This window comes from Oscarella lobularis, chromosome 4 (genome assembly GCF_947507565.1).
Source record: "Oscarella lobularis chromosome 4, ooOscLobu1.1, whole genome shotgun sequence".
Taxonomy (NCBI): Eukaryota; Metazoa; Porifera; class Homoscleromorpha; order Homosclerophorida; family Oscarellidae; genus Oscarella; species Oscarella lobularis.
The window spans coordinates 2,640,574-2,667,209 of NC_089178.1; the positions used below are offsets into that span (position 1 = coordinate 2,640,574).

Sequence of the window (26,636 nt, forward strand, 5' to 3'; positions counted from 1 at the left end):
CCTCTTCTGCGAGAATGGACGACAATCCTTGGACGTTCGTGCGCGACCACATGAACATTTTCGATCAATTGAACGTGGACGATTGGCTGTGCCGTCACATGTATCAAGACGAGCTGATCGAACGCGCAGATTGGGATCGAATGAAACAGCCGTCCGATAAGTTTCCCGACAAGGAGCAACGCCTTCTGGTCGACATTCTGCCGTCGAAAGAGGACTCGTGGCCGAAATTCTGCGACATACTCAAGCGAACGAACCGCGGCCACCTGCTCGAGCGATTCGAACTCGCGAGGAAAGGGGGAGGGGCAGGTAGTCTGATATTACCTGGTCTACAGCGCGTTCCTAACGCTACTTTGTCATTAGCAGAACGTAGAACCTTCTCCTCCTCCGGCATCTTGTCATCGAAGCAGCGCAGTCTTGATGAGCAAGTTTCAATTGAGACACTGAGGGCCCTTCATAGTAAAATATTTCACAAATGGATATTGGTCGCGCGAACTCTTGGGCCTAACTGCTGTCTCGAAGACAGTGAAATTGACCGAGTGAAGTCGTCCGCAGGGACGCCCCAGGATCACTGCTACGAAATATTGAGAGTGTGGAGTGACAAAGCCAAGTGTGAAGCCACCGTCTTTGAGCTGATAAAAGTGCTCATCAATCACGAGGTAGGTCTGAGCGACGTAGCGGAAAACGTTTTTGGCAAAGAGCTAGTTCAACAGTGTAGACAACGTTGCAAGTAAGAAGGTACAACAGGTAGAGAACATAAAACGCTGTCGCAGTGTAATCAGTGACGACGTATTCGTTACATACAACGAAGGCCCCGAATCAATGCTGTCATGGTGATCATCTACTAACTACTTTCTGTCATCGTCAAAACCATTTTGCCTTTCGCTTTTCCCTCGATGACGTCAATTTGTGCTTCTCGCGCTTTTTCCAAAGGGTACACCTTGCCCACAACGGGAGTTATCCAACCAAGAGCAATACCGGATTGAATTGCTGAGTAAGCATCATTCGCTTCTTCCTGTAACAGAAAGCAAACGCTTAATTAATGTTTTTTAGAACTGATGCGCACTGAAAAACGTACTTCACCCATTCTGCCCAGTCCAATTACCACGGAATTTCGAGCCATCAAATCTCTGGGAGTGATGCTGATATCACCCCTGCTTCCTATCACCTACAGGCAGAATGCTTTGCAACATGCACTCCTCATTGCATATGTATGAACGTACGACAACTCGCCCACCAACAGCCAGCAATTTCAAATCTTTAGCAAGATTAACATTAGCCAGCATTTCCAGAATAACATTGACTCCCTTTCCACCAGTCACTTCCTAAAGGAACAAAATGTCACGATTATTACTACAGTTACGCAAACCGTTTACCATAATTTTTTCAGTGTAATCCTCTGAGCTATGATTAAAAACGTGATGGGCTCCCACTTTCTGAACGGAAGCCATTCCTTCGTCAGATCCAGCCGTGCCCAAAACAGTCATACCGTGAGCAACTGCAAGTTGGACCGAAGCAACGCCAACCTACTCACATAAAACCAATGACTAATAACAACAGCAATCAAAGCAAGAACTTACACCTCCACTGGCACCGTGAACGAGAACGGTTTCAGCAGGCCGAGCTTTAGCTCTAAAATGGCAATAGCAATGGCAAACTCTACAAAAGCTGGCTTCTCTTTATTTGCCTGCTGTGAATAGCTACGTGCGCAGTTCGATACGGTACTCCAATGCTTGCACCGTGACTAAATGTCAGCCTCTCGTGGAGCTTGTAAACTTGATCTTCCAGTGCCGTTGTGTACTCTGCGTATGATCCGGAGCACGAACGAGTGAAAACGCGATCACCCACCTGAATAGGATGAAATAATGAGAAATGAAATGAACACTTTTTGTCTCACCTTGAAATTTTTCACTTTGCTGCCTACAGCCGTCACAACACCTGCCGCATCGTTACCCGGTGTATAAGGAAGATTTGGAAGCATTGCGTAGTTTCCTCGACGGATATAAGTTTCCACTGGATTGACGCCAGCGGCATACACTTTCAATAGAACCTGAACAACAAATTAATAAAGCTCTGATATGTAGTCTACCTCCAAAGCTCTCGTATGCAAATATTTAGCTACCTCGTTGACTGACGGCTTCGGCACGACGACATTCTCGCGAAGCTGCAGGACGTCCGGCGAGCCGAACTGAGAAACTCGAATTGCACGCATAACCGTCGGCAGTTCTGCTCTACAAGCACGCATAGAATCGCACGTCGACTTTTCGATCACTTCGATCTCTTCGCAAGCGACGAAAAGGGATAAAAGGGCAAGACTATGCGCTACGAGCACACGGGTGACGTCACGAAGCATGCGGTAGTCTGCGCAAGCTTAGATAAGACAAAGACATGGCCGACTGTCTTCAGCTTCGCTGCAGCAAAGATGCAGCGCCTCCGTTTGGTCAGGAAGTTCGCGAGAAACTTTTTTCACTTCGAAAAGATCTCGTCTTTGCAAATCACGGCTCGTTTGGCACCGTTCCTCGCTCGGTTTCGGAAGCGCAGCGACGATTGCAAGACGAAATCGAGCTCGAACCGGACAAGTGGTTCAAGGAGACCTCAGAAAAGGTCTGGGATCTTGCAGCCGACGCCGTAGCGCGATTTGTCAACGCACAGCCCGAAAACATCGCGCTAGTCGCCAACGCCACGACCGCGGCCAACTGCGTCATAAAATCGTTAAGTTTGTCCGAAAACGATAGCATTCTCATTGCTGATCACACCTATCCCGCGGTCTGCCACACGGTAGAGGCACTACAAGAATCGACCCGTGCTAAAATCATTTCCCACATCTTTCCTTATCCGGTCCAAAGCGAAGATCAATTCTGCGCCACGTTTCTCTCTACTTTGGAGAGCGACGCGTCTATTCGTTTGGCCATCATCGATCACATTACTAGCCAGTCGGCAATGGTGCTGCCCATTCGGAAGCTAATAGGAATGTGTCACGAACGCAACGTCGACGTCCTCATCGACGGTGCACACGCGCCGGGCCACGTTCCTCTGGATCTCGAAGCGCTCGGAGCCGACTACTACACGGGGAATCTTCACAAGTGGATGTACAGTCCGCGCGGCTGCGCCTTTCTCTACGCGCGACGCGACAAGCAGGATTGCCTTCGACCGCCTATCACGTCCCATTATTGGAAGCGCGACTTCCGCGAGCGATTTATGGAACAGGGAACGCGAGACTTCACGCCTCAATGCTGCGCCCTAACGGCAGTGCAATTCTACCAGTGGCTAGGAGATCTGGTAGGTGTCAAGATTATATGCCCCAAGGAGAGTGTTCTTTTATTAAAATATAGGATTCGATTCCAAGATACAATTGCAAGCTCCTTGACGACGCCATGCCCATGCTGGCGTCAATGTGGAAGACGAGCGAGCAGGAGCTACCTGCTAGCATGAAAGCGCCAGGGATGCGTCTGATCGAAATGCCACTGCCAAAGGGGTTCAAGACGTCGTGTGCTTACGACGTGATGAAAGATTTGGCTCACAACTATGGGGTGAGAGTTCTTCTTCCAGTTTGGAACGAACGAATTTGGTGTCGCATTTCGTGCCAAGTCTACTGCCAATCTGACGATTACGTGCGTCTAGGCAAGGCAGTCTTGAAGTGGTACGAAGCCAATTCGAAGAACGACGAAGCGTAGTAAGTTTTTCTGACGTCAATACATTGGAAGGGTTTTGTATGGATTGAGAATTCCCTTAGGATCGAGCATACGCTTCAAATCCATCATCATTTGAATTGCTTCGGGTGATTTGGAATAGGAAATGCAATGTGCCTTCATCAACCCAAGCCCGTGCTCCGCGCTGACGCTTCCGCGACGACTCGCCGTCCATTCATACACAAACGGCTCAATCACGTTCGCCAATTGCTCGCTATTTTCATCCGACGTCAAATTCAAGTGCAAATTTCCGTCGCCGAGGTGCCCATATCCGACGACGGATTTCGCTATGCCGCCAGTTCTCTTTCTCATTGCTTCGACTAATTCATACAGCTGACTCAAAGGCAGCGACAAATCGTACTTGTGGACATAGCCGTCAATTCTCAGCGCTTCTGCTATCCGCTCCCTTAGAGCCCAGAGAGCGGTTGCCTGTCGTCCATCCGCGGCCAAAATCCCGTCGCAAACAAGTTTTTCTTCAAAGAGATCCTCAAGAAAAGTCTCCAATTGGCTGCTGCTGTTGCTTCCCGCAGAGCCAGCCGTTTCAACGAGAACGTAGAACGGATAATTCGGTCGACCGAGAAAAGGGTTTTCCAAGCCAAGATGAGTATTGACAAGTCGCATCGCCTCTCCATCCATGAACTCGCACGCCGACAAGACCTCGCCCAGACGCCGCCGCGACCGACGATAGACCTCAATGGCATCGTTGAACGACGAACACGCCAAATAAGCGACGTCGACGGTAACAGAACGTTGCACGGCCAAGAACGAAACCCCAGTAATGACGCCGAGCGTTCCCTCGGAACCAATGAAAAGCTGTTTCAAATCGAAGCCCGTATTATCTTTCCGCAATGACGTCATAAAATCCAATACGGTACCGTCCGCTTTGACGACTTCCAAGCCGAGCACGGTTCCGCGCAACGAGCCGTAGCGCACTAGGCGCGTGCCGCCAGCGTTCGTCGCGACGTTTCCGCCGATTTGACAGGAGCCCCGCGAGCCGAGATCGACGGGCGCCGCGTAGCCGTGCTCGGCGAGACGCGCGTCGAGTCGTTCGAGTACGCAGCCGGCTTCGCAGACGACGATGCCCGTTGTCGCGTCGATTGCTCGAATTTCGTTCATTCGCGACGTCGACAGAACGATTTCGTCGAAAAGCGGCACGCCGCCGCCGACGAGGCCCGTGTTGCCGCCCTGCGGAACGACGGCGAGGTTTCGATCGTTGCAGTGACGAAGAATGGCCGCCACTTCGGCCGTCGATTTCGGTTTCAGAACGGCGGCGGTCGCGCCTTGGAATTGGCGCGTCCAGTCCGTGCTGTACGGCGTCGTGTCGTTTGGGTCGGTAAGGATCCCATTGGGACCCACGATGCGCGACAATTCGCGAGCGTCGAATTCGGTAAATTTAGCAAATTTTGCGCTTCGTTGAAACGCCGCCGCCGAGAAGCGGCTGGCCGAACGCGAAAAGAATTTCTTCATTAGTTCAAGCGAACGTGCGTTAGTTCACTTACAGTATTAGAGTTGACGTCATCAACCGGACCGAACTTGTACATGACAGTATCAGGTGGCCTATCATGGCACATGGTTGTCATATTTGACCTGTCACCTTGGTGCTCGCGCTAATAATAGTCAATTGACTTTCGGCCACAGCCAATGCTAACTGCCCGCCGTCGAGTGATGACGATGGGCGCTTTCTTCTCATTTCTACTGTGGATTCATCTCTCCTCTGTCGTTATGTGCGCCAATAAGACGACACTTTACATTGGAGCACTGCTGCCAATTGGCGAAGACTCGCGTTGGGTGGTGAAACACGCTGAAGTGGGCTGCAGACTGGCCGTGGAACACGTCAACAATAACGCGTCTTTCCTTGAAGGCTACAACCTGGAGTTGTACACCAATTCTTCTGACGTGAGTCGAGCGTTCTTCCCTTGCGCTTTGTCTAGACCCCTGTGAGAAGTAGGAAGTGGTTGTTCATTTTCACACCGCAAAGGTTTACCCTTGGCACGCGCATCAATAGATTGATTAGTAGACGAAGACGCGTTTACTCCCCCTACTTTCGTTTACGTCTTATGCTATTAGTGTGACGTCGGCATTGCAAGCTATCAGCTCTACGAAATGCTTTCTTCGCACCAGCGAAAGTTTGTAGCGCTCATTGCCGAAGGCTGTGCAATAGTCACTCTACCTATTGCCAAGACGACGCAGCACTTTGATATGTTGCAGGTGCGCACGCTTTCGATTTCACTTTGCTCTAAATTTAGGAGACGATGTTCCCGCTGCATAGTTCAACTTTCTATCGTCGTCTCCCTCTTTGTACAACCGTACCGTACATCCGTACTATTATCCCCTGTTGCCTCCGGAAACGACGTTGAATTACGGACGCGTCGCACTTCTCGAACAACTCGATTGGAAAGACGCTATAATAGTTATCGAAACAGAAGAAGTTTTCAATCTGGTCTCTACCTAGCGTGCACACGTGCATTTTGAAAGACTTGCACTTTCTGCTCTAGGTTGCTAGTCACTTGGTGTCCCTGCTGATTGGTCGAGGTTATAACTACGAAGTGTACTCTGTATCGGCTGACGTCCCGTCGACAATTGATACTGCAGTAGAAAATATAGCAGTATGTGCTATGAGGCTGTCCCCGTTTTGGGTAATTTTTTTACTGCGCTCCCATAGTTGTCAGACCGAAGGATAATTATTGGACTGTTCTACGAAAAGCTTGGGCGTCACTTGGTGTGCCAAGTCAGTGGTTCATTCTGGGATTAACTACTCTTGATGGGGGGCTAATTTCAGTGATTGGGGTAGGCCTTCCAAAGTGGCGTTACATCTCCCAACTACGTTTGGTTTTTTACTGGCTGGTTTGACTCGGGTCCCTATGGCGAATGGTTTTTAAAAGAAAACGCCACGAGTTGCAGTACTGAAGAAATGAACAGAGCCGTAAATGGACATTTCAAGTTCGATTTTTCTCAGTCAGCCAACGACAGTAGCATCAGACTTCCGACCGGCAAGGTACAGTGCCTTCTGCAGAGAGAGAGTTTGGAAGTATAAAGTTGGGTCCCTAGACGAGACAGGATGTAGAAGATGAGTACAAACGTAGAACTGGCAACACAACGTTTGAGCAGTATTCCGCCTACGGATATGACACGGTCTTATCTATTGCACTTATGTTGAACAAGACTATAAACGAATTGAAAGCCCAAAATCGGTCTGCAGAACTGGACCATTTTGACTACAAAAATGAAAAACTTCGGGAAAGTTTTCAAAGCGTTCTTAAAGGAATAGAGTTCAACGGCATGATTGTGAGCAATAACCCTCGCGTTTACTTACTCGTCTTTATTTGCTTTGTGCATCATAAGGGACGAATACACTTTAACAGCACTGCTGATCACTCTCACGAAAGAAGAGAAGCGACGGAACGAATCGAAATCAATTTGTATGACTATTTAACACTTCCTGATCGCTGCAATGCCTTTTTTTCGTAGCCATTCACGGTCTTCGGATTTTCTTGTAGCAATATATAACAAAGGCACCAATGCCCTTACGCTCAACAATGTGGGCAAAATACCGTGGATAGGTAATGAGCTATCTGCGGCATGCATGCATGCACTCAGCACTAATTTACGACTTTGCGCAGGCGGAAAAATTCCTGTGGCCAAGGTTGCAGAAATTTTTGATTATTCTAACGAAAAAGTATTTTACGTAATTGCTGCTCTGGCTGCGCTTGGAATTGTCTTTGCACTGTCCATGCTTGCCTTCAACGTTCGCTTTCGGCATAGAAAGTGCGTCAATAGATATATCATTAGCGAGAAACGATGCGCACAAACAATTCTATATCTACCTAGGGTTGTGAAATTGTCGAGTCCTTTTATGAACAACGTCGTGGCTATCGGAGCTGTTATGGTCTATGCTTCAATTATATTTGACGGCTTCAACGGGCAATTCTATCCTTTGGGCAATTGGTCATTCGTCTCCTGCTACGTATGCAACGTGCATGTGTACGTCTAGCAAACGATTTAGCTTGGGTTTTTGTTTCTGTTTAGCTGCGAAATTCGTTGCTTGCAATCGGTTTTTCTCTTTCGTTTGGAAGCATGTTTGCCAAAACGTGGCGAGTCAGTAAAATAATAAAAGAAGCTACTGCTGGCAGAAGCAGAAGTCTTTTTTTAGTAAGTTTTGGTTTCTCTTGCGCTCATACAATATATTAATAGAAAAATCGATTTTAGACCGACAAGGTTCTATTGACTGTCGTGGGAGTTTTTGTCGCAATCGACGCCCTGTTGCTGTCACTTTGGTACGGAATCAACCCCTTTGAAAGCGGCACCACAACCATAAAGGTATAATCAATTAAATTTAGTGAGTGGCTAAACGCCTTGAACATCAGATACTAGAATCTTTGTAATTCATATCATCCGCTATTTCCTCCGCAGAGGTCAGAAGATGCTCGCTTCGTTCGCGAGCTTTGTTCAAGCCCCGACGGCGGTCACTGGCTCTACGTTCTCTATGCTTACAAAGGTTTGATTCTGGTACTGGGAGTGTACTTGGCATATGACACTCGGCGCGTAAGAGTCGTTTCGTTGAACGATTCTCGCTATATCGCCATGTCCGTCTACAATACCGTCATATCGTGCATCATTGTGTTTGCTTTGTCTTTCGTACCTAATCCCGGTCTTCAATATGCTCTGGAATCGACAGCGATAATTGTCGCGGTCGCTAGCATTCTCGGCTTCGTTTTTCTACCCAAGGTCAGTCCAACAATAACACCAACCAAGCAACCGTCGATTTTCTCTCTTTAGGTTTATTGGCTTATAACTGGGCGAGACGCCGCCAAAATGAAGACGTTTGGAAGGGTTGGAACGAAAAAGTCGTCTGGTGTCAACGATCATACCATAGCAAGAACGACGGACCTGCTCGCTCTGCAGGGCAGAGAAAGGCGTCAGAGCACCGTGATTCGTCTGCTTGTTGACAACGTATGGCTGCATGCTTGTGTATTCGGAATAGAGATATAGAGTAGCGATTGCGTACTGATTGGCTCGCACAGGGAAATTTTCCGGAGGAAGTCCTTCAAAGAGTGAAAGGCACACTTGGGGATGACTATGACACTATAGTCCCCACTTCGCCTCCGACATCGCCAACGACCGACGTGGCGATGATAAAGGAAAATGACGTGACATCGCCAACAACTGCAGGCGCTACAACGATGGAGGAATGTGAGGTGGTCTATGTCTAAAAATTTCTAACGGATAGCGTAAGCCTACGGTACTGAAGTTAATGCTCCCTCCCCCTCCGTATAGCCAGTTAGTCGCTAAGGCCTAAGCTGAGCGTGGTCAGTAAACAAAGTACACAGAAGGTTAATTAGGTAATAATCGCATCTCACCAAAAGACGATTATGAGAACGAGACGCGGGTGACCGTTGAATGATGTTGAGTGTCTAGACTTCGGTGCGACCGTACTGACGTCAGTAGGCCATCTCTATGGCATTTAATTGTTTCGACCCTTTCCGCGCATGCCAACCCCAGAGGCTGGTGTGTCAACATCAGGCAGACATGACTTTCCAGCTGCTCTTTCTTTTCCTTTTCTGGATGCCTACGACTGTCCAATCTTCTGCAAAGAATAAGACTCTTCGCATTAAAGCCTTGTTGCCAATGGGCAACGACTCTCGATGGCTTGTTAAAAATGCCGACATGGCGTGCAGGCTGGCAGTGGAGCACGTCAATAGTCAACCATCTCTCCTTGACGCCTACAATTTGGAGTTAGACACGAATTCTTCCGACGTAAGCCTCGGTAAAATACACCTGTCTGACATTTAACGACTGAGTTTTAGTGTGACGTTGGCCTTGCAAACTACCAGCTGTACGAAATGCTATCTGCGCGCCAAAAGTCCGTCGCTCTTATTGCTGAAGGCTGCGCTATTGTCACTCAACCTCTTGCCAAAACGACTCAGCACTTCAATATTTTGCAAGTGCGTGGCACCGTTCTGCTGAAATTGAATTTGTTTTCTAAGAAGCTCGTCTCTCTTAGTTTAATTTTTTGTCATCATCTCCCTCCTTGTACAACCGCACCGTGTATCCGTTGTATTATCCCCTGTTGCCAGCAGAAACGACGTTGAACTACGCACGCCTAAAACTTCTTGAAGAACTGAACTGGCGAGACGTCATAATACTGATTGAAACAGAAGAAGTTTTCAGTCTGGTACATTTTAACACGTTGTACTGTGATTTTTTTCAGTGGCCTTTTTTGTACCGTAGGTAGCTAACCATTTGACTGAATTACTGACGGAACAAGGATACGACTATGAATTGCATATTGTGTCAGCAGATATGCCTTCAACAGTAGACGTTGCAATAGAAAACATTGCGGTATTACGTGCAGTGCGAGTATAAAATGGTAAATGTTGTTGCTCTCTGATAGACATCAGACAGAAGAATAATTATTGGACTGTTTTACGAGGAGGTCGGACGTCACTTGGTCTGCCACGTAAGTGTAGTAAGCACAATACGTATGGCGTTCTATTTGTGTTGGGCAGGCGTTTAGAAAGAACGTCAGATCGCCCAACTACGTTTGGCTTTTTCCTGGTTGGTTTAGCTCGGGCCAGTCAAGCCATTGGTACACCAAAAAAGGCGAGACTGGTTGCAGCAACGAAGAAATGAGAGCAACAGTCGACGGACATTTCAAATTTGATTTTTCTCAGTCGGCCAACGACAGCAGTGTTAGGCTACCAACAGGCAAGGTACACAGATATATGGTTGGGGTAACAGTGATTCCTTGATTGATTGATTGGTTGGGTTTTAGACGAGGCGAGACGTTGAGCTTGAGTACGGGCGTATAACAGGAACCAATGCTTTTGAGCAGTATTCTGCCTATGGCTATGATGTGGTCGTGTCTATTGCTCTGATGCTGAATGAGACCATAAATACGTTGAAAGCTGATGGCCGTCTGGCAGAACTTGACGATTTCTCCTACCAAAACAAGAACCTCCGAAGATTGTTTCAGCACCTACTTGAAACCCGGGTAGATTTTGATGGTTTGACAGTAAGCGGCAGTCGACTAGGACCAGTGTGAATTTAAATGATATCTTTTGTAGGGAAGAATACACTTTTGTGGCGATACGTGTAATCATACGTACTTAGAAAGAAGAAGACGAAAAGCAACGGAACGAATAAGAATTGAATAGTGGGCAATGATTCAATTCCTCTAGTTAATTAAAAGCGTTTGTGTGCAGCTGTTCCGAAAACACAAAATCATTTTTTGTTGCTGTTTACGACAAGAGTAGTAACGCCCTCTTACCAGACAACGTTCAAAATATACCGTGGATAAGTAAGTAACAATAGGCAGCCTCTTCCTTTATATATAGCCTTCAAATACTGTACATGTCAGACGGGAAAATTCCAGTTGCTAAAATTGAAGACGTCTTGGACTATTCAAATAGAAAACTCTTCTACGTGATATCCGTTCTGGCTGGACTTGGAATAGTTCTTGCGCTGTCCATGCTTGCATTCAACGTTCACTTTCGATCACGAAAGTTTGTGCAGATAGCCGTCGTGATTACAGGCATACATAAAGTGTTTTTAGGGTCGTGAAAATGTCTAGTCCACATCTGAATAACATTGTGGCGATCGGAGCTGTTCTGGTCTATGCCTCGATTGTATTTGACGGCTTCAACGGGCAGTTTTATCCTCTAAACAGCTGGTCTATGATTTCGTGCTACGTATGATAAATGGAACTTTAATTTTATACTGACCTTTTTGTTTGATTTTAGGTACGCAACTGCTTACTTGCTATTGGATTTTCGCTTTCATTTGGATCCATGTTTGCCAAGACTTGGCGAGTCAGCAGAATAGTAAAGGAATCCAATGCTGGCAGAACCGGCAGCCTTCATTTGGTACCGTCCTTCGCTCTGTGTAGGCAAGCTTACCAATTCGTTATTTAGACTAATGCTGTCTTACTTGGGGTTGTTGGGGTTTTTGTCCTCATTGACGTATTGTTGCTGTCTCTCTGGTATGGAATCAATCCATTTAGAAGTGGCACTGAAAACATAGGGGTGCGTAGGTTTAAATATTGACTATATATCGTCTTAAACCTTTTCTGTTTTTTAGACATCAGAAGATGCTCGCTACATTCGCAAGTTCTGCTCTACAGCTCCCGGGGGCGGTCACTGGCTCTACATTCTCTATGCTTACAAAGGGTTGATCCTCGTTCTTGGCGTTTATTTGGCATACGACACGCGTCATGTGAGAATCGTTTCGTTGAACGATTCTCGCTATATCGCCATGTCTGTCTACAATACTGTTATATCGTGCATCGTCGTGTTCGCGTTGTCTTTTGTACCGAATCCTGGCCTTCGGTATGCCCTGACTTCTGCGGCTATAATCATTGCCGTAGTTAGCGTCCTTGGCTGTGTTTTTGTCCCAAAGGTACGAATCCGTAAACATTTAATTCTTTTTCAATTTTTTGACTTGCATGTTTACAGATTTATTCACTGATAACAGATGGCGATAAGAAAATAGAGACATTTGGAAGAGTTGGAACGTTGTCATCCGGCACCGGGGGTAACATTATAGCGAGAACAACAGATCTTCTTACCTTGCAGAGCAGTGAAAAACGCAAAGAAAGCGCTATTCATCTGCTTATTAAACACGTATGACGATGATTGTCTGCAACAGCGAGAAAGTCTTATACGAGTTGCTTTGCATGCAGGGGACTTTCTCTGAAGCAACTATTAGAAGAGTGAAGAGTGTGCTGAGAGACGACTATGATGCTATATTCTGCACGTCGTCATCGTCTTCGCTAACAATCAAGAAGAAACATTCAGGTGATAACGACGGAAAGTGACTCTTATGTATAGCGTGCGATTGATTTTATTTTGAGAGCCACGTGCCAGTCGCCAAGAGACGCTCCAAGAAACATGCATGCTAGTGCGCGCTACTTCCGTCGATAATGGCAGCTCTGTTTCTTATCCTCCTCTTGTGGACATTCGCATCCGCCGACGAAAACGAAAAGACCCTTCACATCGCAGCACTTTTGCCTACCGGCGAAGACTCGCGGTGGCGTGTGGAACACGCGGATAAGGCGTGCGAACTGGCTGTCCAGCACGTCAACGAACACGCTTCTCTCGTCGACGGCTACCGCCTGAAATTACGCACAAACTCGTCTAACGTGAGTCTCGTCGTAATAAAAACGATACAAAAGATCTAGTCGCGACTCGATCGATGTCATCCGAGAACCGGATATGGCGTGTTTGTCTTACGCGGGTGTCGGTATTTTAGTGCGATATTGGTCTTGCGTCGTTTCAACTCTGCGAAATGCTATCGTTGGAAGAAAAATTTGTGGCTCTCATTGCTGAAGGTTGTTCTCCGGTCACTCGAGCTCTTGCCCAAACGACCGAACAATTTGAAATGTTGCAAGTGAGTTTGTTCCTCTCTCTCTCTACTGGTGACTCTGTTTTATAAGAGAGAACTCTCTTATAGTTCAATTTTTTGTCGACGTCTCCCTCTTTGTACAGTCGCACCGTATTCCCTCTCTATTATCCTCTGTTGCCGGCCGAAAATACGTTGAACTACGCACGCGTACAGCTTCTTAAAGAACTGGAATGGAAAGACGCTATAATACTTATTGAAAGCGAAGAAGTTTTTAATTTGGTAGGTGGTGGAATAATGCGATCCGTTGCTCACGTACGGATCTTTTTAGGTAGCTAATCATCTGATGAAATTACTATCAGAGGAAAAGTATAAATACGAACTACACATTGTATCCGCAGATATGCCTTCAACAATGGATGCGGCAATAAAAAATATTGCAGTATGGAAAAATTGCGCTTTTCACGTACATAATACACTCGCTTGCTTCTCTGATAGGAGTCAGACAGAAGAATAATTATTGGAATGTTTTTTGAAGAGGCCGGACGTCAGTTGGTCTGTCGAGTGAGTGCGATTGACTTTTGTATTAGGCCGCGGGGCTATGTATAGTTTCCGGGAATGGAATAGGCGTACAAGCACAAGCCACCCATTCGATCGCCCCACTACGTTTGGCTTTTTCCCGGTTGGTATACGAAGAGCAACTCCACTGAATGGCACGCAAAAAAAGGCGCGACGAAGTGCACAGTAGACGAAATGGAAGAGACTATTAGGGGGCATTTCAACTTTGATTTCATTCAAGTAGCCAATAACCCTAATGTCACGCTACTGACAGGCAAGGTGTTACCCAGCCCGCAATAACCTCTACGCTGCCGTATACACTAAATAAAATGCAAATTGTAGACGAGACGAGAGGTTGAAAGTGACTATATGAAAATGACGGGAGCCAATCAATTTGAACAGTATTCGGCTTATGCCTACGATACTGTTCTATCAATTGCAATAATGTTGAATAAAACCATAATGGAGTTGAAAGCCAACGGCATTACTGGAGGACTCGACAATTTTGACTATCACAATAAACAGCTCCGGGAAAGGTTTCAAAAGGTTCTCAATCAAGTTGAGTTCGATGGCTTGATTGTGAGTGGTACTGACTCTTTATTATTTTATTCGAATAACGTCCTCCTCGTTTCATAAAGGGCGAAGTACATTTTGATTTGAACGAAAGTGACCACGAAGCGACAGAACAGGTCAAAATCGATTAGTAAGCAAGAATCCAAAAAAATGTTTTGATGTATTGACCTTATGTCCGCCCGCATCGTACACAGTAGTAACGGAAGTGAAAATAGTTTTGTGGTGGGTACCTATGACACCAGAAAGAAAGTCTTTGAGCCAAATAACATTGCTCATATACCGTGGATAAGTAAGTAATAATGAAGTTGTGCATGCAGATAGATGTAAGGCCAGTTGCTTCTGCGCAGACGGCAAAGTACCCATAGCAAAGGTGGAAAACGTTTCGGATTATTCAAATAAAGGGCTCTTTTACGCAGTTGCTATTCTAGCTGGACTTGGAATAGCTTTTGCGTTGTGCATGCTGGCATTCAACATTCGTTTTCGATCGAGAAAGTGAGTTTGATGACCGTTCTCGTCGATCTATTCAAAACCGTATATACTGTAACGTAGAATTGTAAAATTGTCAAGTCCACATCTGAATAGTGTTATAGCGATTGGAGCTGTTTTGCTTAACGCTTCAATTATATTTGACGGTTTCAACGGCCAGTTTTATCCTTTGAAGTCATTTTTCGTTCCCTGCTACGTATGTTTTGATACTTTTTTTTGATAATATTCGCGACTGTCTCTTCTGTCGCGCAGTTTCGCAACTCGTTACTTGCTATCGGCTTCTCTCTTTTGTTTGGAAGCATGTTTGCAAAAACTTGGCGCGTCAGCAGAATTATCAAAGAAACCGACGCCGGCAGAACCAATGCTCTTCATTTAGTGCGTCTTTACTTGAATTTTAACTGTATAGATGACTCGCCAATTCTGTTTTTAGACTGACAAGGTCTTATTTGCTATTGTTGGAGCTTTTGTCATAATTGACGTATTGTTGCTGTCGCTCTGGTTTGGAATCGATCCGTTTCAAAGCGGTCACGAAAGAATAAAGGCAAGAATCGCACGTATATAGTAGCAGAAATCCTTTCTCAATTACTTATTCTTTATGTGAAGACATCTATGGAGGCTCGTTATGTTCGCGATTACTGCTTGACGCCCAACGGTAATCGCTGGCACTATACTATCTACGTTTACAAAGGATTAGTCCTTATTTTGGGCGCTTACTTGGCGTACGATACACGCCGCGTGAGAATCGTTTCGTTGAACGATTCTCGCTACATTGCTTTGTCCGTCTACAATACGGTCATAGCATGTGTCATCGTATTTGCTCTGTCATTTGTACCCAATCCTGGTCTACGATACTTTCTGAGGTCTGTGGCAGCAATTGTTACAGTGGCAAGCATTCTCTGCTTCGTTTTTGTGTCCAAGGTGACTGTGGAAAGTCAAATATCTCTCACGAAAAGTACTGTAAGCGCTTTTTTTCCTCCGTAGATATATTTGTTAGCAACAGGACGAGATAAGAACATGAGAATTTTTGGAAGAGTTGCAACGACGCGATCGGCTGGCGTCAACGATCATACCATTGCGAGAACAACGGATCTACTAGCTCTCCAGGGTAGGGAAAAGCGCAAGAGCAACGTTATTCGTTTGCTTCTAGACAACGTATGACCGTCTTTAGCATCCTTTGAAAAGCCAATACATGTATGCCTCTTTTGTACACGCAGGGACATTTTCCCGAAGAGATTATTAGAAGAGTGAAAAGCACGCTCGGGGAAGATTACGATGAGGTATACTCCTCCTCATCACCTGTAAGCGAGGATCAATCAACACCGCCAGCGAGCGAGAATGAACTTGTAGAAAACGGCGAATGAATTCTCGTTTGAGATAATAAGCAACGCGAATTCCATCGCTTGCTTTTAACTGGCTGTACGCTGTTTAGGAGGAAGGGAGCTGCTTTAGCTAGGAAGGCTTGCTCAAACCGCCCAAATCAGCACGTGCTAGCATAGTTCGATAAATAGTGTAGTCATCTTGCTAGACGTTTTTAATAAACGCATGTGTAGAGTGACACCACGGCATTAATTAAGACACAAATCGTTATAAAAAGCTGCACGCTTTAGTTAATGAAATCTATACTTTCTCGCTGGCTTTAGTGAAACGTACGTTTTTTTCATGTCCTCCGACTCCGGTCTTTTCAATTCTATCTGATACTTTTCACCCTTGGTGCTCACAATTTTTCCCTCTCGATACCGAATCGATTTTTCTTTTATCTAACAACGAGTTAGTTTCGCTACAATAGCGTCTTTTAGAGAGTAAAAACCCCGCCCGTACGTCGTCTAATTTCACACGTGGAACGAAAGTTTTGTTTTCATCTGCAGTGTCAACAAAGGCATACCTAAACAATGTTCAATACATTTTTCTTATGAATAATTTACACGGTTACTAGACCTCGATAACACAAAATCTTTTGCCACCGCGTCGTCTCTCTGAAATGATATCCATCAGTAATGTAACGGAGTGACTGCACACCCCATTCCCTTACCCGTTTGCTTGTACAGTTTTCAGTCGTTTTTTGGGACAAATGAATAGCAACTAGATTTTCTGAGAGGGTCTCATTCGAATTTTTCGCTACTGAAGGGCACTAGTCAAATTTTCTACTCATAATTAATAAATTAACCTACAATTGTCTTTAGAGGAAGGAATATCCTTCTGAACGGCAACCCACTTGTGTAAAATATTGCTAAAAAACCCACGCGTGATGTGCCTACAGTAAGAGGTCTCCTTTGGCTTTTACAGTGGCAAATTGGCGAGTTGCGGCACGTAAGCTCCGAGTAGGTCTCGCAGCTCTTCCATTTCGGAATCTGCGTGACCGTGCTCAATCGTTTCGATGTAACTCGAAATGTAGGAGAGCGCGCAGTCGTCAACGACGCTTGGAACAAGAGAGATAAAGTCGTTGTCGTCCAAAAGATAGCGTAGAGATGTCTTACTTCATGTCAAATTCAGTCCTGTCAGGTAGTTCGGTGCTCAAGAGTGCTTTTAAGACATCGAAGGCTTTTCTGGAAGCTTCTATTTGTGCCATTTCGAATGGAGCGCGTAAAAAACCCCCGAATGCTAAAGTGCGCTATGATCTAGTGAAATGGCCTTCTTTCGCCATAAACGAGGACTCTTCTCTTCGCAGTCGTTCGGACTTCGATCGGAAATTTCGTGTGAATTGGAATCAGCGTAATAACGCTCTTGACCTAATTCCGTGTGTCTACAGTCTCGTGATCATCTCTTCTAACGAGCTTCTTGAGTAATGCGTTGTTTTGTACTCGCTGCCGTCGTCGTCGTCGTCGTTGTCGTCGCTCTTTTGCCCTATGTCAACTGCAAGTCGCCCAATATTGTGTTCGTTCTCACCGACGATCAAGACATCAAGTTGGGAGGTTTGACACCGATGAAAAATGCGCGAAGGCTCATACAAGACGAAGGCGCAACGCTGGACAATTTCTTCGTCACGACGCCGGTTTGGTACGAAAGGGGCGTGCAATAGGAGTGGAGTGATCACTTTTAGTTCTGTCAGCTGCCCGTCGAGAGCGACAATTCTAACTGGCCTCTATCCGCACAACATTCATTCGACAGACGGAAGCGGATGCATGCATATGAACGTGACGAATCCCGCCTACGAAGCGGAAATGCTGGGAAACTGGCTCCAAAAGGCTGGCTACATGACTGGACAATACGGAAAACTGCTCAATCCTCCCGGCGTAGCACCGTACTGCAAGAACACCGGCGCTCAAAAGCTTCCGGGTTTCGATGACTATTTGACAATGTGCAACGTGTGGCGGCAAAAACGTTAATTAATCTCTAAATAAACCTTCAATTGTTTTGTTTGGGTAGGACAATCGGTACTTCAAAAACACGTTCAGCAACAACGGTCGATTTTTTGAAAGCGGAACAAATCCCAGTGACTATCTGACGTCAATTATAGGAAACTACACAATAAAATTTATAAACGAAGTCATAGAGAGTTACTTATGCCTGTATCTAGAGCTAATTCGTCTTTCCATTTAGGCTCTTAAAAAAGGTCAGCCTTTCTTTGCCTACGTAGCGCCTCACGCACCTCACGTTCCATCGACTCCAGCACCCGTAAAACCGGCTTCATCAATCAATAATATATTTGTACGTGTACAGCTAATGTTTTTAGTGGTATGCGGACGCCTTTAGTGACATGAAAGCTCCTCGTACCCCGAACTATAACTTTTCGGCTCTCGATCATCACTGGGTCATTAGACAGCAGCAACCGCTGACCGCTGCTAAGCAAGAGGGAGAAATTGATAATCTGTTTCGTAACAGGTTCATCAGACTTCCAACGTATACTTCCCATAATCGACATCATTTTTTTTCAGATGGAGGACTCTTCTTTCAGTTGACGATCTGATTGTTGCTGTCGTCAATCTTTTGGAATCCAAAGGAGAGTTGAATAATACCTATATTATTCTGACGAGCGATCACGGATACCAATTGGGACAGGTAAATCACACTTCAACGTTCTCTTCTAGTTCTGCTCATTACAAACCGTAGTTCCGTCTGCCAATGTGTAAACTTCAAGTGTACGAGGTGCGGGTACTGTAGGCTGCCTATGGAATCGTCGATTATTTATTTAGCATGATATTCGAGTCCCATTTCTCATCCGTGGACCCGGAATAGAGGCCGGGAGTCATTTCAAAGGAATATCAGGTAAACAAACGCATCTGGTCGGCCGGCCGATTTTTAGTGCTGTTTTCCGTTGATCTTTCTAGGCAATGTAGACATCGCTCCCACAATCTTGGAACTAGCTGGAGCCAATTTGCCAGAGTTCATGAACGGAAAATCGTTTGCAAAGCAGATAGTTAAAACGAAGGGCGCGGACTCGGCACCAGGCAGCTGGCGAGAGATGTACATGATCGAGTAAGAGACAAAGATTCGCGTCTTCAATAGGAATTCATAAGATAATCTATTAGATACTGGAGCTTGGGAGAGGTGGTTCGCATGGGCCATCTGGTTGACGGTACAAACAACACGTATCTGGCTGCAAGGCTTATAAATGACACTCACAATTACGTCTACGCGGAATTTTATGCCAGCAACACCGAGGTGACGGAGTGCTAGCTATCTTCGTGTTCATGCTAATTTCATACTCCGCGCAGTTGTCCTTTGGCACGCCAGTCGAGTACGAACTTTTCGACATTGACAAAGATCCGTATCAACTAAAAAATTTGTATAGTGCTGCCACTGCTGACCAGAAATTGGTACAGTTTATTTACGACGAAATAATTGCTTAATTAAAATCTCTTTTTGCCTATGGCAGGTGAAGGAATTCAAGTCGTTTATTCACAAGGAATACGGCTGCACGGGTGCACAGTGCTCATAAGCAGGTCTCCTTGCAGGGTACTGGCATCAAACCCATATGCTCTCGTTTGTTTGTTTTTTCTATGTCTGTCAGATTGTGTGCACGTGCAAGTTCATTTTAATCCAACAAGAGCAGGAGAGAAATCACAGCTTGGAAAACACCGGCTTCGTTTTGGTCATGAGGGCTTGCACGGCCTTCATTAAATCTTCCGACTGAAGCATAGCAGAATTCCACAGCGCCTAGAGACCGCCGCCTGTCAATCAATCAAGCAATCTTATCTCATCTGCACTTGCCATGTATTCCAAGCTTTCGTCTGCTGAATGATCTCTTGAGTAGATGAGATTGGCCTTGGTGCCTCGTATTGCAATGGGACTCTTCTGGGAAATTGTCTCGGCTAACTCAAGAGCGGCATCGATGCACGTCTGACGATCGTCAAACACGGAACTGACGAGTCCCAAGGATTTTGCTTCGTCGGCTCCAAATTTTCGAGCTGTAAAAGCCAATTCCCTCACGAGACTATTTAATTAAGATAAAACAAAAAATTGAAGGGTTCAGAGTTCCTACAAATACCTCTCGTTTCCAACGGTTTTTGAAAGTCTTTGGAGAACGCCAACATCAGCGGCCAAACCAAGTTCAATTTCCTAACGTTATCAGAATAGATACCATAAGCCACAGCAATTTGTCATGTGCACCTTGATCTGAAACCAAGCATCAGACGAACAGTAGCGAATGTCGCAAGCCGATATCATGTTAACACCTGTTAGAAAAACAATAGCAAAGAATTGATCCCCAATTCCCCCTACCTCCTCCAATGCAAGCAGAATGGATGGCAGCAATAACAGGTTTAGGACACTATGAGAAAGCCAAGCACGTATTTGGAATTATGACCAGCCACCACCACCAACCACCGTACTTTCTCAATAGCCGTAAAGGAACTTTGAATCGTCTGTATAATTTTCTTCAGAGCAACGGCTCTTCTGCCAACGTCTGTTGCCGATTGTTCCATCAAGAGAGAAGGTGCTTCGACCAAATCGAGTCCTCACGACGATAGAGGAAAGTAAAATGGTGTTTTTTTTCTAATTCTAATTCATTCTTTTTACCTGCAGTAAAATGTTTTCCAGCTCCCGTCAGTAGAACGACTCTGCAGTCGGGATCGTCCGAGAGCTGTCCGAAGCACTCCGCCAGTTCGCTTCAGAGAATTTATTTTTATTGCGATGCTGCGCGATCAGCGGGCAAACCGAAAAAACGTCGCATTCATGGCGTTCATTTTATCTGGACGATTGAGCTCGACTCGGACTATGTTCTCTTTCGGTCGAGTCAATGCCAAAGTGTCGAAGGACGACATGCTGCGTGCGAGGAGTCGCTTTCCTTGCGACAACGCGCGGCTAAACATCGAAGAACGAACTGGGCAGGAGTCACAACACGCGCCTGCGCCGATCACGTGATTAGTTTTCTTCCACGATGGACGTCGATCAGATAAAGAAGCTCAAAGTGCAGCAGCTGAAGGAAGAGCTGACAAAGTTGAACCTGCCTACGAAAGGTTTGAAGAAGGATCTGCAGGAACGGCTGATCAAAGCGATGGAAAGTCGCGCCGAATCGGAGGAACCAGCAGAGATGGAGGAAGAGGAAGAAGAGGCTCAGTCGGAAGCTCCGAAAGAAGAGGAAGCAGAGGCGGAACACGTCGACGAAAAGGAAAAGGAAGAGGCAGAAGAAGTTGCGAGCGATCCGATCGTCGACGGAGCGTCGGCGGAGCCGGAGGACGAAAAGGGGCCTCACCCCGACGTAGAAGACAACGAAGACGCGACGGATCACGGAACGACGGGAAATGGCGTTTCGAGTCCCGGCGCCGACGTAGATAAGAAGGAGGAGGAAGCGGAGCCGATGGAAGTGGGCGACGGCGAGAAAGGGGACCCCGACGCCGACGAAGAACCGTCGAAAGAGAAAACGGAAAAGGAGGAAGAGAAAGAGGAAGGGAAAGAGGAAGGGAAAGAAGAGGAGGAGAAGAAACCAGCAGTCGGTGAAGAAGAAAAAGTAGAAGAAAGTGGCGGCGATAAACGGATGGAAGAGGAAGAGGAAGAGGAAACGGATAAGAAACCGAGACGTGGTGAGAAGCGAGGTGAGAAATTAGTTGATCTTACGCTTAGATCTCATAAGGCTTAGATCTCATAAGGCTTAGATCTCATAAGGGAAGTAGAATAGGAATAGGAAGGAGTAGGGAATAGAGTCGATAGAGGGTATTTGATTGACGGAGACGAGAAAAGCAAATCAATCAGCAACTGAGAAACTCGTGGAAAAGAAAATATCTGTCGAGGCCACAAGGAGGAGATGAAATCTATTATGAAGAGAGTATTTTATTTATTTTGGGAAGTTGGAAGCAGCCTAAGTCAAAGAAGCGTTTATTTTGATATGTCGTCATCAGTGGAAATGCGCCTTAGGCGTGAGAAGCTGTTGGAATAGCCAGACAGCCAGACAGCCAGCCAGCCAGTCGCATTTGGTACTGTAACCCTTTGGCCTCAGAATGAGAAAAACCAAGATGACGATTCTGAAATTTCTCTTCTTGACCCTGGCCTGCTTTTTCACGGTTTTGTCGATGGATTCTCCTAGGCTTACCTTGGTATGTAGTTAGACATTCCACTTGACTTGTTTGTTTTTTTGTGTTTCAGACTTCCGAACAAGGACCTGTGTTTGAGACGGTGATGTGGTCAGCTCTACACGAGGTTAATTATTGAGCATGTGTATTGTACTTAGACATTAGCTGCCCGCGTTCTTTCACTGCTCACAGCCCTTTGCGCAGTTGCGTTATTATTGATCTATGCTGGCAGATCATGTGATATCGGAATGTTCTCAGATATGGGAAGATTTATATACCTGCCACTCACTGACTGCCTCAAGTATACACAAGCCATGATATTTGCTACTACGTGGGGGGCGGGAGAGAGTAGTCGATTTTTTTGAAATCTAAGAGTGGCGTTGTCGATGACGATTGCTGTTGGAGGTAGTTGTGCACTGATAAACGAGAAATTGAGTGGAGACGTGGCATGAAATAAGACAGAATTGGAAGAGAAAACGGTTTTTTTCTGCACTATGGAAGAAAGAAGAAATCTTTCCTATTGTCTGTTTCAATTTGGAATGGCTCCTGACTTGTGTTTCACCTTGGGGGAGATAGGGAGATAGGGGGAGGGCGGGCTATAAGAAAATTTATTAGATTTGGATAGAGTAAATGCACGTTACGTTTCATTTTTCACTGACGTCTTTCTTTTTCTAAAGAACGATCAAGAACTCGGTCCAGATCGCCGCCAAGAAGGGAGAGGACTCCGATTCCCTATGATGAACTCTACATCAAGGAAGGGTACCCCAAAATTGTCTTTTGACAAGACAAAGTCTCGCTAGTAATTTTTTATGTGATTAGGGACGAAGTAGAGAGGCTCTTTGACGAAACATTTGATGATCCTGAAAGGGAAGAATCGATTATTGGGCTAGACACATGTAAATAAATGAAAATAATCAAATTGTTTTTTTAACCGGACGTCTCTATATTTAGACAACTCCGATCTACATTTCAAAGTGTTTGAAGACGGCTTTTCCGGCTGTGGAGTCACCAAGCAGGAGCTCTGCTACCTTTGGGCGGGTTGCCGAGCAACTCACGGCGTCACGGGAGGAAAGCATTTCTTTGAATGCAGAGTAAAGAGATATGTGACAGTTGAGTTCTATAGTTCAATAGTCTTTTCTTTATAGCTTGAGAAGCAGGAAGACGTTTCTATGCCCGACGTTGAATCCGATTTAAAGTACGGCGTGCGTATTGGCTGGTCAGTTGACTCGTCGTCTTGGGCATTGGGTAAGTTGTGTGCACGTGCGTGTGAAGGGAGGCGTCCAAGACGTTCGTTTTCTAGGCGACGAAGAACTGTCCTACGGCTACGCAGACTGCGGTAAATTCATCTCGAATGGCGAGTTTGGTGAATACGCTCAGCCATATGATATCGGCGACGTCGTTGGCTGCTGTTTGGTGAGGGAGGGATCGCCTGCACGCGCTAGTATTTTAACTCGCGTTGTGCGCAGGATCTCGTCAGTGAAAAAAAGACGATTAGTTTCACAAAGAACGGGAACCAAGTGGGAACGCCAATCGAACTTCCGACGGAAGAGATCGCGGAAAAGGCTTTCTTTCCTCACGTTTACACGAAAAACATTCTCGTCTCTTTGAACTTCGGAGCGACAGTGAGACGATTATTTAATTAATTAATTAAAACGCATTCTAATTGGCTTTGACTTCAGGAGGCGATTCACGAATTGCCGGAAGATTTCACCTTCATTCAGCAGGCCGACGACGAGTCTCTTGTGAGCGGTCCGTCGCCCCCGGCAAGCATCACCGACTCGGAGGTAAAGAAAATGATGAATCTTGTTTCTTTGTTTTCAGTGGTTGAGAACCGTAGGTTCTTCTCATGGTCGGCTTACCTGGTTCCGGAAAGACGACGTGGGCGCACAAATACGCCAAGGAAGAAGTGCAGAAGAAATTCAACGTTTTGGGCTTTGGAAATATTTATGCTAACATGAAGGTTCGGCCAATGGAAAGCACGTCGTTTTGTTGTAATGGAAGTTCTTTTAGACGCCTGTGAGTCCGGCTAAGAAGCCGAATTTACGTCGAGAAAAGATTTCGGGATTGGTTCACCGAATTCTTGCGCGTCTGTTTGAAATAGCCGAGATCAGGAAACGCAACTTCATCTTTGATCAGGTCAGTAGGAGTTTGATAGTTTTCTCTTTTTTTCTGATGGCGTGTGCTCATCCAGTGCAATGCGTACGAGCACGTACAGTCTCGCAAAATGGCGAGCTTTGCTCAAAGCCGGCGCGAGGCCATCATCTTAGTTCCGTCCAAAAGCGACCTGTCGCAACGCGTTCACAAGAGCGACGCACACGGCGCTCCGCGTTCCGCTGTCAAGTCAATGAAAGGTAAACAGAATTCTAGAAAGCGCTATTTTGTATAGTATTTCGGGGGTTAATTTCAGCCAGATTTCACTTGCCCGAAGCGGGCGATCTGTTTCAGACGGTTTGCTATGTTGAACTGAGCGAAGAAGATGCCAAGCCAATAGTGAAGGAATACCACGACGAAGGTAGGCGCCGATCTCGCTCTCGCACGCCCTCTCACAAACGACACCGACGCAACCACTCTCCTCAACCGCGCTATCACCGCTACGATCGTCACAGCGGCGGCGGCGGCGGCGGCGGCGGCGGAGGCAGTTACAGCAGTCGTGACCGTCACCGATACAGCGATCGCGCTCCACCTCCGAGAGCGCCGTATTATCGTCAGAGTCACGGACCTCCTCCACCGCGTCGTAGCTTTCCTCCCAGTCAGGGCTACTATGATCGTGGCCCGCCACCACCACCACCACCACCACCACCTCAAAGACAATATGACTATCGTTCTCAACGCGATCTTCCGAGGCCGTCGCCGTCAATGCACGGCGGCGACCGTTACGCGAGACCGAGGCAGTATGATGCGCCGCGTTCTGGCGGCGGAGGCGGCGGAGGCGGCGACTATTATCGACAGCCTCCATATAGAGGAGGAGGAGGAAGTCCTCACGGTAGAAATGAAGGTTATCGAGGCGGTGGCGGCGGTCCGTCGCCTCGCATGTCTCCCGCAGGCGGTCCTGGATATTACGGTAGTAGAGGCGGTGGTCCGCCGAGAGGAGGCCCAAGCTCCTACGGCGGACGCGACAGCAGCGGGATGGGACAGTCATCGCCCTACGGCGGAGGAAGAGGGAGAGGCGGATCGTCGTACGGGGGAATGCCGTACGGAGGAAGAGGCGGAGGACCGTCGGGTCGCGAATACGGTGACGGCGGAAGAGGCGGCGGCTTCGGTGGAAGAGGTGGTGGTTTTGGCGGAAGAGACAGCGGCTTCGGTGGAAGAGGCGGCGGCTTTGGCGGAAGAGGCGGCGGCTTTAGTGGAAGAGACGGCGGTTTTGGCGGAAGAGACGGCGGATACAGCGGTGGCGGTGGATACAGCGGCGGTGGATATCAACGTGGCGGCTACGGCGGAGGTGGCGGCAGAGGAGGCGGAAATTACCGCTAATTTTCGTCGTTCCGGGACAGTCTTTTATGTTGGTAAGTGCGTTATGATTTTCGCTGTTTTTCTTCTTCACTCAACAGTATCTCTCTGCCTAATCTCCTCAAATAAACGTCATTCCAGAAAAGAGACAAAAACGACTAACGCTAACAAGTTCACAGTACGCTGTAAGTCAACTGCTTTCGTAGTAGAGTGTTCCATAGACTTCGAATCCGCCGAGACAGAGCTCGTGACTGCCGCTCGCATTCGGTCCCGTCTGAACGACGCGAACGAAGCGTATCGGCGCTTTCGGTTCGTCGATTCGCCACGAACCGGTTCCAAATCGACGATGAAGTGCGTTTTCGTTGAAGTGAACGCTCAGGATCGTCCACGAAGCGCCCGATTCCGATCCCTCGAGTCGCCAGTGTTGGAGCGCGTGGCTTTTGTCAGCGGCGCCGTGACGAAGTGCGTAGCGCGTCGGCGCGATTGCGCGCGAGTAGCCCAAGTCGAAGCAGATCCACGACTTTTCGCCATTTTTCGTTCGAAAGACGGCGTTTTTGCGTCCGACGATATCTTCTGGCCGTCCAATGACGTCACCGGTTCCGTGATCACTCACAGTGATCATTACTTGCAGCGATTCGGCGGGATTACAAAAGGCCGAACGACCGTCTTTGCCTAGATAGTAGACGACGCCATTCTTGTCGAAGTCTTTCGAATAGACGAATGTGCCTGGGGAGAAGAGTCAACGCTTTCATTTGTTTTTTCTACGCGCCTACTCACGCGACAAAAGAGTTCCATCACGTGTTGACGTCGCGCACGACGCGTTTTCGTCTTTTTCCCAATCGAAGCAGTCGTCCTTGAATGTTTTCTTCAACGGCGAAGGTGGTGCACTGCTGCTAGGCGTCGACTTCGTCGATCCGCCGCGACTGCGACGTCGCTTCAGCTTGTTCGCCAACTTCTGGCCCAGCGAAGCGAGAACGCCGGTCTCTGATTGTTGCTGAGCTGTATCGTCGTCGCTCGATAAGTCCACGAGACGATTAGCGTCGCTCATCGCCGCGGTGAAGAGATATAATTCGACGCAGGAAAGGCAACGCGCGTTATAGCCTCT

At 46.8% G+C, this 26,636-nt stretch overlaps 12 protein-coding genes across 13 annotated transcripts; 7 read left to right on the plus strand and 5 right to left on the minus strand.

Moving 5' to 3' along the window:
- Positions 1-6: 6 nt before the first annotated feature.
- Positions 7-2,135, plus strand: LOC136185852 (uncharacterized). The gene is made up of 4 exons (XM_065973052.1): positions 7-306; positions 361-656; positions 711-991; positions 1,051-2,135. Exons 1-3 carry the CDS (start codon positions 15-17, stop codon positions 729-731), a joined length of 609 nt encoding a protein of 202 aa, XP_065829124.1. The 5' UTR covers positions 7-14; the 3' UTR covers positions 732-991; positions 1,051-2,135.
- On the minus strand, positions 746-2,384 carry LOC136185842 (quinone oxidoreductase-like). The gene is made up of 8 exons (XM_065973041.1): positions 2,120-2,384; positions 1,895-2,047; positions 1,685-1,845; positions 1,578-1,629; positions 1,374-1,523; positions 1,221-1,322; positions 1,076-1,165; positions 746-1,012 (listed from the first exon to the last, which is right to left on the minus strand). The coding sequence occupies exons 1-8, from the start codon at positions 2,348-2,350 to the stop codon at positions 842-844; spliced, it is 1,110 nt and encodes a 369-aa protein (XP_065829113.1). The 5' UTR covers positions 2,351-2,384; the 3' UTR covers positions 746-841.
- On the plus strand, positions 2,349-3,736 carry LOC136185836 (uncharacterized). Its single transcript, XM_065973034.1, has 2 exons — positions 2,349-3,276; positions 3,330-3,736. Exons 1-2 carry the CDS (start codon positions 2,386-2,388, stop codon positions 3,669-3,671), a joined length of 1,233 nt encoding a protein of 410 aa, XP_065829106.1. The 5' UTR covers positions 2,349-2,385; the 3' UTR covers positions 3,672-3,736.
- On the minus strand, positions 3,289-5,575 carry LOC136185826 (D-2-hydroxyglutarate dehydrogenase, mitochondrial-like). The gene has a single exon (XM_065973020.1). It carries the CDS (start codon positions 5,151-5,153, stop codon positions 3,687-3,689), a length of 1,467 nt encoding a protein of 488 aa, XP_065829092.1. The 5' UTR covers positions 5,154-5,575; the 3' UTR covers positions 3,289-3,686.
- Positions 4,642-9,093, plus strand: LOC136185814 (gamma-aminobutyric acid type B receptor subunit 2-like). The gene is made up of 16 exons (XM_065973004.1): positions 4,642-5,582; positions 5,754-5,894; positions 5,956-6,126; positions 6,182-6,292; positions 6,349-6,414; positions 6,478-6,681; positions 6,735-6,971; positions 7,029-7,105; positions 7,155-7,246; positions 7,307-7,451; positions 7,515-7,650; positions 7,713-7,835; positions 7,893-8,003; positions 8,097-8,411; positions 8,463-8,636; positions 8,708-9,093. The coding sequence occupies exons 1-16, from the start codon at positions 5,328-5,330 to the stop codon at positions 8,894-8,896; spliced, it is 2,547 nt and encodes an 848-aa protein (XP_065829076.1). The 5' UTR covers positions 4,642-5,327; the 3' UTR covers positions 8,897-9,093.
- Positions 9,094-9,140: 47 nt separating this feature from the next.
- LOC136185813 (gamma-aminobutyric acid type B receptor subunit 2-like) lies at positions 9,141-12,574 on the plus strand. The gene is made up of 16 exons (XM_065973002.1): positions 9,141-9,440; positions 9,491-9,628; positions 9,688-9,858; positions 9,915-10,025; positions 10,078-10,143; positions 10,193-10,396; positions 10,459-10,698; positions 10,751-10,839; positions 10,889-10,983; positions 11,044-11,188; positions 11,239-11,374; positions 11,426-11,548; positions 11,597-11,707; positions 11,763-12,080; positions 12,137-12,304; positions 12,364-12,574. The coding sequence occupies exons 1-16, from the start codon at positions 9,141-9,143 to the stop codon at positions 12,496-12,498; spliced, it is 2,550 nt and encodes an 849-aa protein (XP_065829074.1). The 3' UTR covers positions 12,499-12,574.
- A 29-nt stretch (positions 12,575-12,603) lies between these two features.
- LOC136185817 (gamma-aminobutyric acid type B receptor subunit 2-like) lies at positions 12,604-16,288 on the plus strand. The gene is made up of 16 exons (XM_065973007.1): positions 12,604-12,822; positions 12,933-13,070; positions 13,134-13,304; positions 13,354-13,464; positions 13,521-13,586; positions 13,650-13,859; positions 13,923-14,159; positions 14,219-14,283; positions 14,348-14,442; positions 14,501-14,645; positions 14,703-14,835; positions 14,892-15,014; positions 15,070-15,180; positions 15,243-15,557; positions 15,621-15,791; positions 15,854-16,288. Exons 1-16 carry the CDS (start codon positions 12,604-12,606, stop codon positions 15,998-16,000), a joined length of 2,457 nt encoding a protein of 818 aa, XP_065829079.1. The 3' UTR covers positions 16,001-16,288.
- On the minus strand, positions 16,155-17,230 carry LOC136185851 (uncharacterized). The gene is made up of 7 exons (XM_065973051.1): positions 17,114-17,230; positions 16,921-17,055; positions 16,808-16,866; positions 16,669-16,757; positions 16,575-16,612; positions 16,458-16,521; positions 16,155-16,396 (listed from the first exon to the last, which is right to left on the minus strand). The coding sequence occupies exons 1-7, from the start codon at positions 17,203-17,205 to the stop codon at positions 16,247-16,249; spliced, it is 627 nt and encodes a 208-aa protein (XP_065829123.1). The 5' UTR covers positions 17,206-17,230; the 3' UTR covers positions 16,155-16,246.
- A 27-nt stretch (positions 17,231-17,257) lies between these two features.
- LOC136185824 (N-acetylglucosamine-6-sulfatase-like) lies at positions 17,258-20,382 on the plus strand. 2 transcript variants are annotated; one of them, XM_065973017.1, is made up of 13 exons: positions 17,258-17,332; positions 17,386-17,633; positions 17,686-17,941; positions 18,003-18,122; positions 18,177-18,251; positions 18,310-18,458; positions 18,512-18,635; positions 18,687-18,722; positions 18,770-18,842; positions 18,905-19,052; positions 19,106-19,238; positions 19,292-19,393; positions 19,453-20,382. In XM_065973017.1, exons 2-13 carry the CDS (start codon positions 17,422-17,424, stop codon positions 19,513-19,515), a joined length of 1,491 nt encoding a protein of 496 aa, XP_065829089.1. In that variant the 5' UTR covers positions 17,258-17,332; positions 17,386-17,421; the 3' UTR covers positions 19,516-20,382. The 2 variants fall into 2 exon arrangements, with proteins under 2 accessions (XP_065829089.1, XP_065829088.1); XM_065973016.1 differs by having other exon boundaries at positions 17,287-17,633.
- Positions 19,381-20,931, minus strand: LOC136185846 (delta(3,5)-Delta(2,4)-dienoyl-CoA isomerase, mitochondrial-like). The gene is made up of 8 exons (XM_065973045.1): positions 20,733-20,931; positions 20,595-20,683; positions 20,408-20,532; positions 20,298-20,346; positions 20,187-20,251; positions 20,065-20,135; positions 19,788-20,010; positions 19,381-19,733 (listed from the first exon to the last, which is right to left on the minus strand). The coding sequence occupies exons 1-8, from the start codon at positions 20,885-20,887 to the stop codon at positions 19,638-19,640; spliced, it is 873 nt and encodes a 290-aa protein (XP_065829117.1). The 5' UTR covers positions 20,888-20,931; the 3' UTR covers positions 19,381-19,637.
- Positions 20,930-25,699, plus strand: LOC136185809 (heterogeneous nuclear ribonucleoprotein U-like protein 2). The gene is made up of 12 exons (XM_065972996.1): positions 20,930-21,610; positions 22,762-22,843; positions 22,904-22,980; positions 23,036-23,175; positions 23,230-23,329; positions 23,385-23,497; positions 23,551-23,706; positions 23,764-23,868; positions 23,922-24,044; positions 24,095-24,220; positions 24,276-24,435; positions 24,492-25,699. Exons 1-12 carry the CDS (start codon positions 20,956-20,958, stop codon positions 25,553-25,555), a joined length of 2,901 nt encoding a protein of 966 aa, XP_065829068.1. The 5' UTR covers positions 20,930-20,955; the 3' UTR covers positions 25,556-25,699.
- On the minus strand, positions 25,593-26,634 carry LOC136185848 (E3 ubiquitin-protein ligase Ufd4-like). Its single transcript, XM_065973048.1, has 2 exons — positions 26,309-26,634; positions 25,593-26,257 (listed from the first exon to the last, which is right to left on the minus strand). Exons 1-2 carry the CDS (start codon positions 26,577-26,579, stop codon positions 25,722-25,724), a joined length of 807 nt encoding a protein of 268 aa, XP_065829120.1. The 5' UTR covers positions 26,580-26,634; the 3' UTR covers positions 25,593-25,721.
- Between the last annotated feature and the right edge of the window lie 2 nt (positions 26,635-26,636).

Coding starts and splice junctions, on each gene's coding strand:
- LOC136185848 (XM_065973048.1), bottom strand. CDS start 26,579: ATGAGCGACGCTAATCGTCTCGTGGACTTATCGAGCGACGACGATACA. Junction 26,258..26,308: donor TGATGGAACTCTTTTGTCGC/GTGAGTAGGCGC, acceptor TCTTCTCCCCAG/GCACATTCGTCTATTCGAAA.
- LOC136185813 (XM_065973002.1), top strand. CDS start 9,141: ATGGCATTTAATTGTTTCGACCCTTTCCGCGCATGCCAACCCCAGAGG. Junction 10,026..10,077: donor TTGCAATAGAAAACATTGCG/GTATTACGTGCA, acceptor GCTCTCTGATAG/ACATCAGACAGAAGAATAAT. Junction 11,189..11,238: donor GTTCACTTTCGATCACGAAA/GTTTGTGCAGAT, acceptor AAGTGTTTTTAG/GGTCGTGAAAATGTCTAGTC.
- LOC136185836 (XM_065973034.1), top strand. CDS start 2,386: ATGGCCGACTGTCTTCAGCTTCGCTGCAGCAAAGATGCAGCGCCTCCG. Junction 3,277..3,329: donor ACCAGTGGCTAGGAGATCTG/GTAGGTGTCAAG, acceptor ATTAAAATATAG/GATTCGATTCCAAGATACAA.
- LOC136185814 (XM_065973004.1), top strand. CDS start 5,328: ATGCTAACTGCCCGCCGTCGAGTGATGACGATGGGCGCTTTCTTCTCA. Junction 5,895..5,955: donor AGCACTTTGATATGTTGCAG/GTGCGCACGCTT, acceptor CCCGCTGCATAG/TTCAACTTTCTATCGTCGTC. Junction 8,004..8,096: donor GCGGCACCACAACCATAAAG/GTATAATCAATT, acceptor TTTCCTCCGCAG/AGGTCAGAAGATGCTCGCTT.
- LOC136185851 (XM_065973051.1), bottom strand. CDS start 17,205: ATGGCACAAATAGAAGCTTCCAGAAAAGCCTTCGATGTCTTAAAAGCA. Junction 17,056..17,113: donor AGGACTGAATTTGACATGAA/GTAAGACATCTC, acceptor TCTTGTTCCAAG/CGTCGTTGACGACTGCGCGC. Junction 16,522..16,574: donor AAAGATTTTGTGTTATCGAG/GTCTAGTAACCG, acceptor AACATTGTTTAG/GTATGCCTTTGTTGACACTG.
- LOC136185817 (XM_065973007.1), top strand. CDS start 12,604: ATGGCAGCTCTGTTTCTTATCCTCCTCTTGTGGACATTCGCATCCGCC. Junction 13,305..13,353: donor GCGAAGAAGTTTTTAATTTG/GTAGGTGGTGGA, acceptor GGATCTTTTTAG/GTAGCTAATCATCTGATGAA. Junction 13,860..13,922: donor TCACGCTACTGACAGGCAAG/GTGTTACCCAGC, acceptor TGCAAATTGTAG/ACGAGACGAGAGGTTGAAAG.
- LOC136185852 (XM_065973052.1), top strand. CDS start 15: ATGGACGACAATCCTTGGACGTTCGTGCGCGACCACATGAACATTTTC. Junction 307..360: donor GAGGAAAGGGGGAGGGGCAG/GTAGTCTGATAT, acceptor CTTTGTCATTAG/CAGAACGTAGAACCTTCTCC. Junction 657..710: donor AAGTGCTCATCAATCACGAG/GTAGGTCTGAGC, acceptor CTAGTTCAACAG/TGTAGACAACGTTGCAAGTA.
- LOC136185809 (XM_065972996.1), top strand. CDS start 20,956: ATGGACGTCGATCAGATAAAGAAGCTCAAAGTGCAGCAGCTGAAGGAA. Junction 24,045..24,094: donor ATATTTATGCTAACATGAAG/GTTCGGCCAATG, acceptor AAGTTCTTTTAG/ACGCCTGTGAGTCCGGCTAA. Junction 24,221..24,275: donor GCAACTTCATCTTTGATCAG/GTCAGTAGGAGT, acceptor GTGCTCATCCAG/TGCAATGCGTACGAGCACGT.
- LOC136185846 (XM_065973045.1), bottom strand. CDS start 20,887: ATGTTTAGCCGCGCGTTGTCGCAAGGAAAGCGACTCCTCGCACGCAGC. Junction 20,347..20,407: donor CCTTTACGGCTATTGAGAAA/GTACGGTGGTTG, acceptor GCTTTCTCATAG/TGTCCTAAACCTGTTATTGC. Junction 20,136..20,186: donor ATGCTTGGTTTCAGATCAAG/GTGCACATGACA, acceptor TGATAACGTTAG/GAAATTGAACTTGGTTTGGC.
- LOC136185826 (XM_065973020.1), bottom strand. CDS start 5,153: ATGAAGAAATTCTTTTCGCGTTCGGCCAGCCGCTTCTCGGCGGCGGCG.
- LOC136185824 (XM_065973017.1), top strand. CDS start 17,422: ATGCGTTGTTTTGTACTCGCTGCCGTCGTCGTCGTCGTCGTTGTCGTC. Junction 18,123..18,176: donor CAATAAAATTTATAAACGAA/GTCATAGAGAGT, acceptor CTTTCCATTTAG/GCTCTTAAAAAAGGTCAGCC. Junction 18,843..18,904: donor TCATTTCAAAGGAATATCAG/GTAAACAAACGC, acceptor TGATCTTTCTAG/GCAATGTAGACATCGCTCCC.
- LOC136185842 (XM_065973041.1), bottom strand. CDS start 2,350: ATGCTTCGTGACGTCACCCGTGTGCTCGTAGCGCATAGTCTTGCCCTT. Junction 1,630..1,684: donor CACGTAGCTATTCACAGCAG/GCAAATAAAGAG, acceptor TTGCCATTTTAG/AGCTAAAGCTCGGCCTGCTG. Junction 1,166..1,220: donor CTGTTGGTGGGCGAGTTGTC/GTACGTTCATAC, acceptor TTCTGCCTGTAG/GTGATAGGAAGCAGGGGTGA.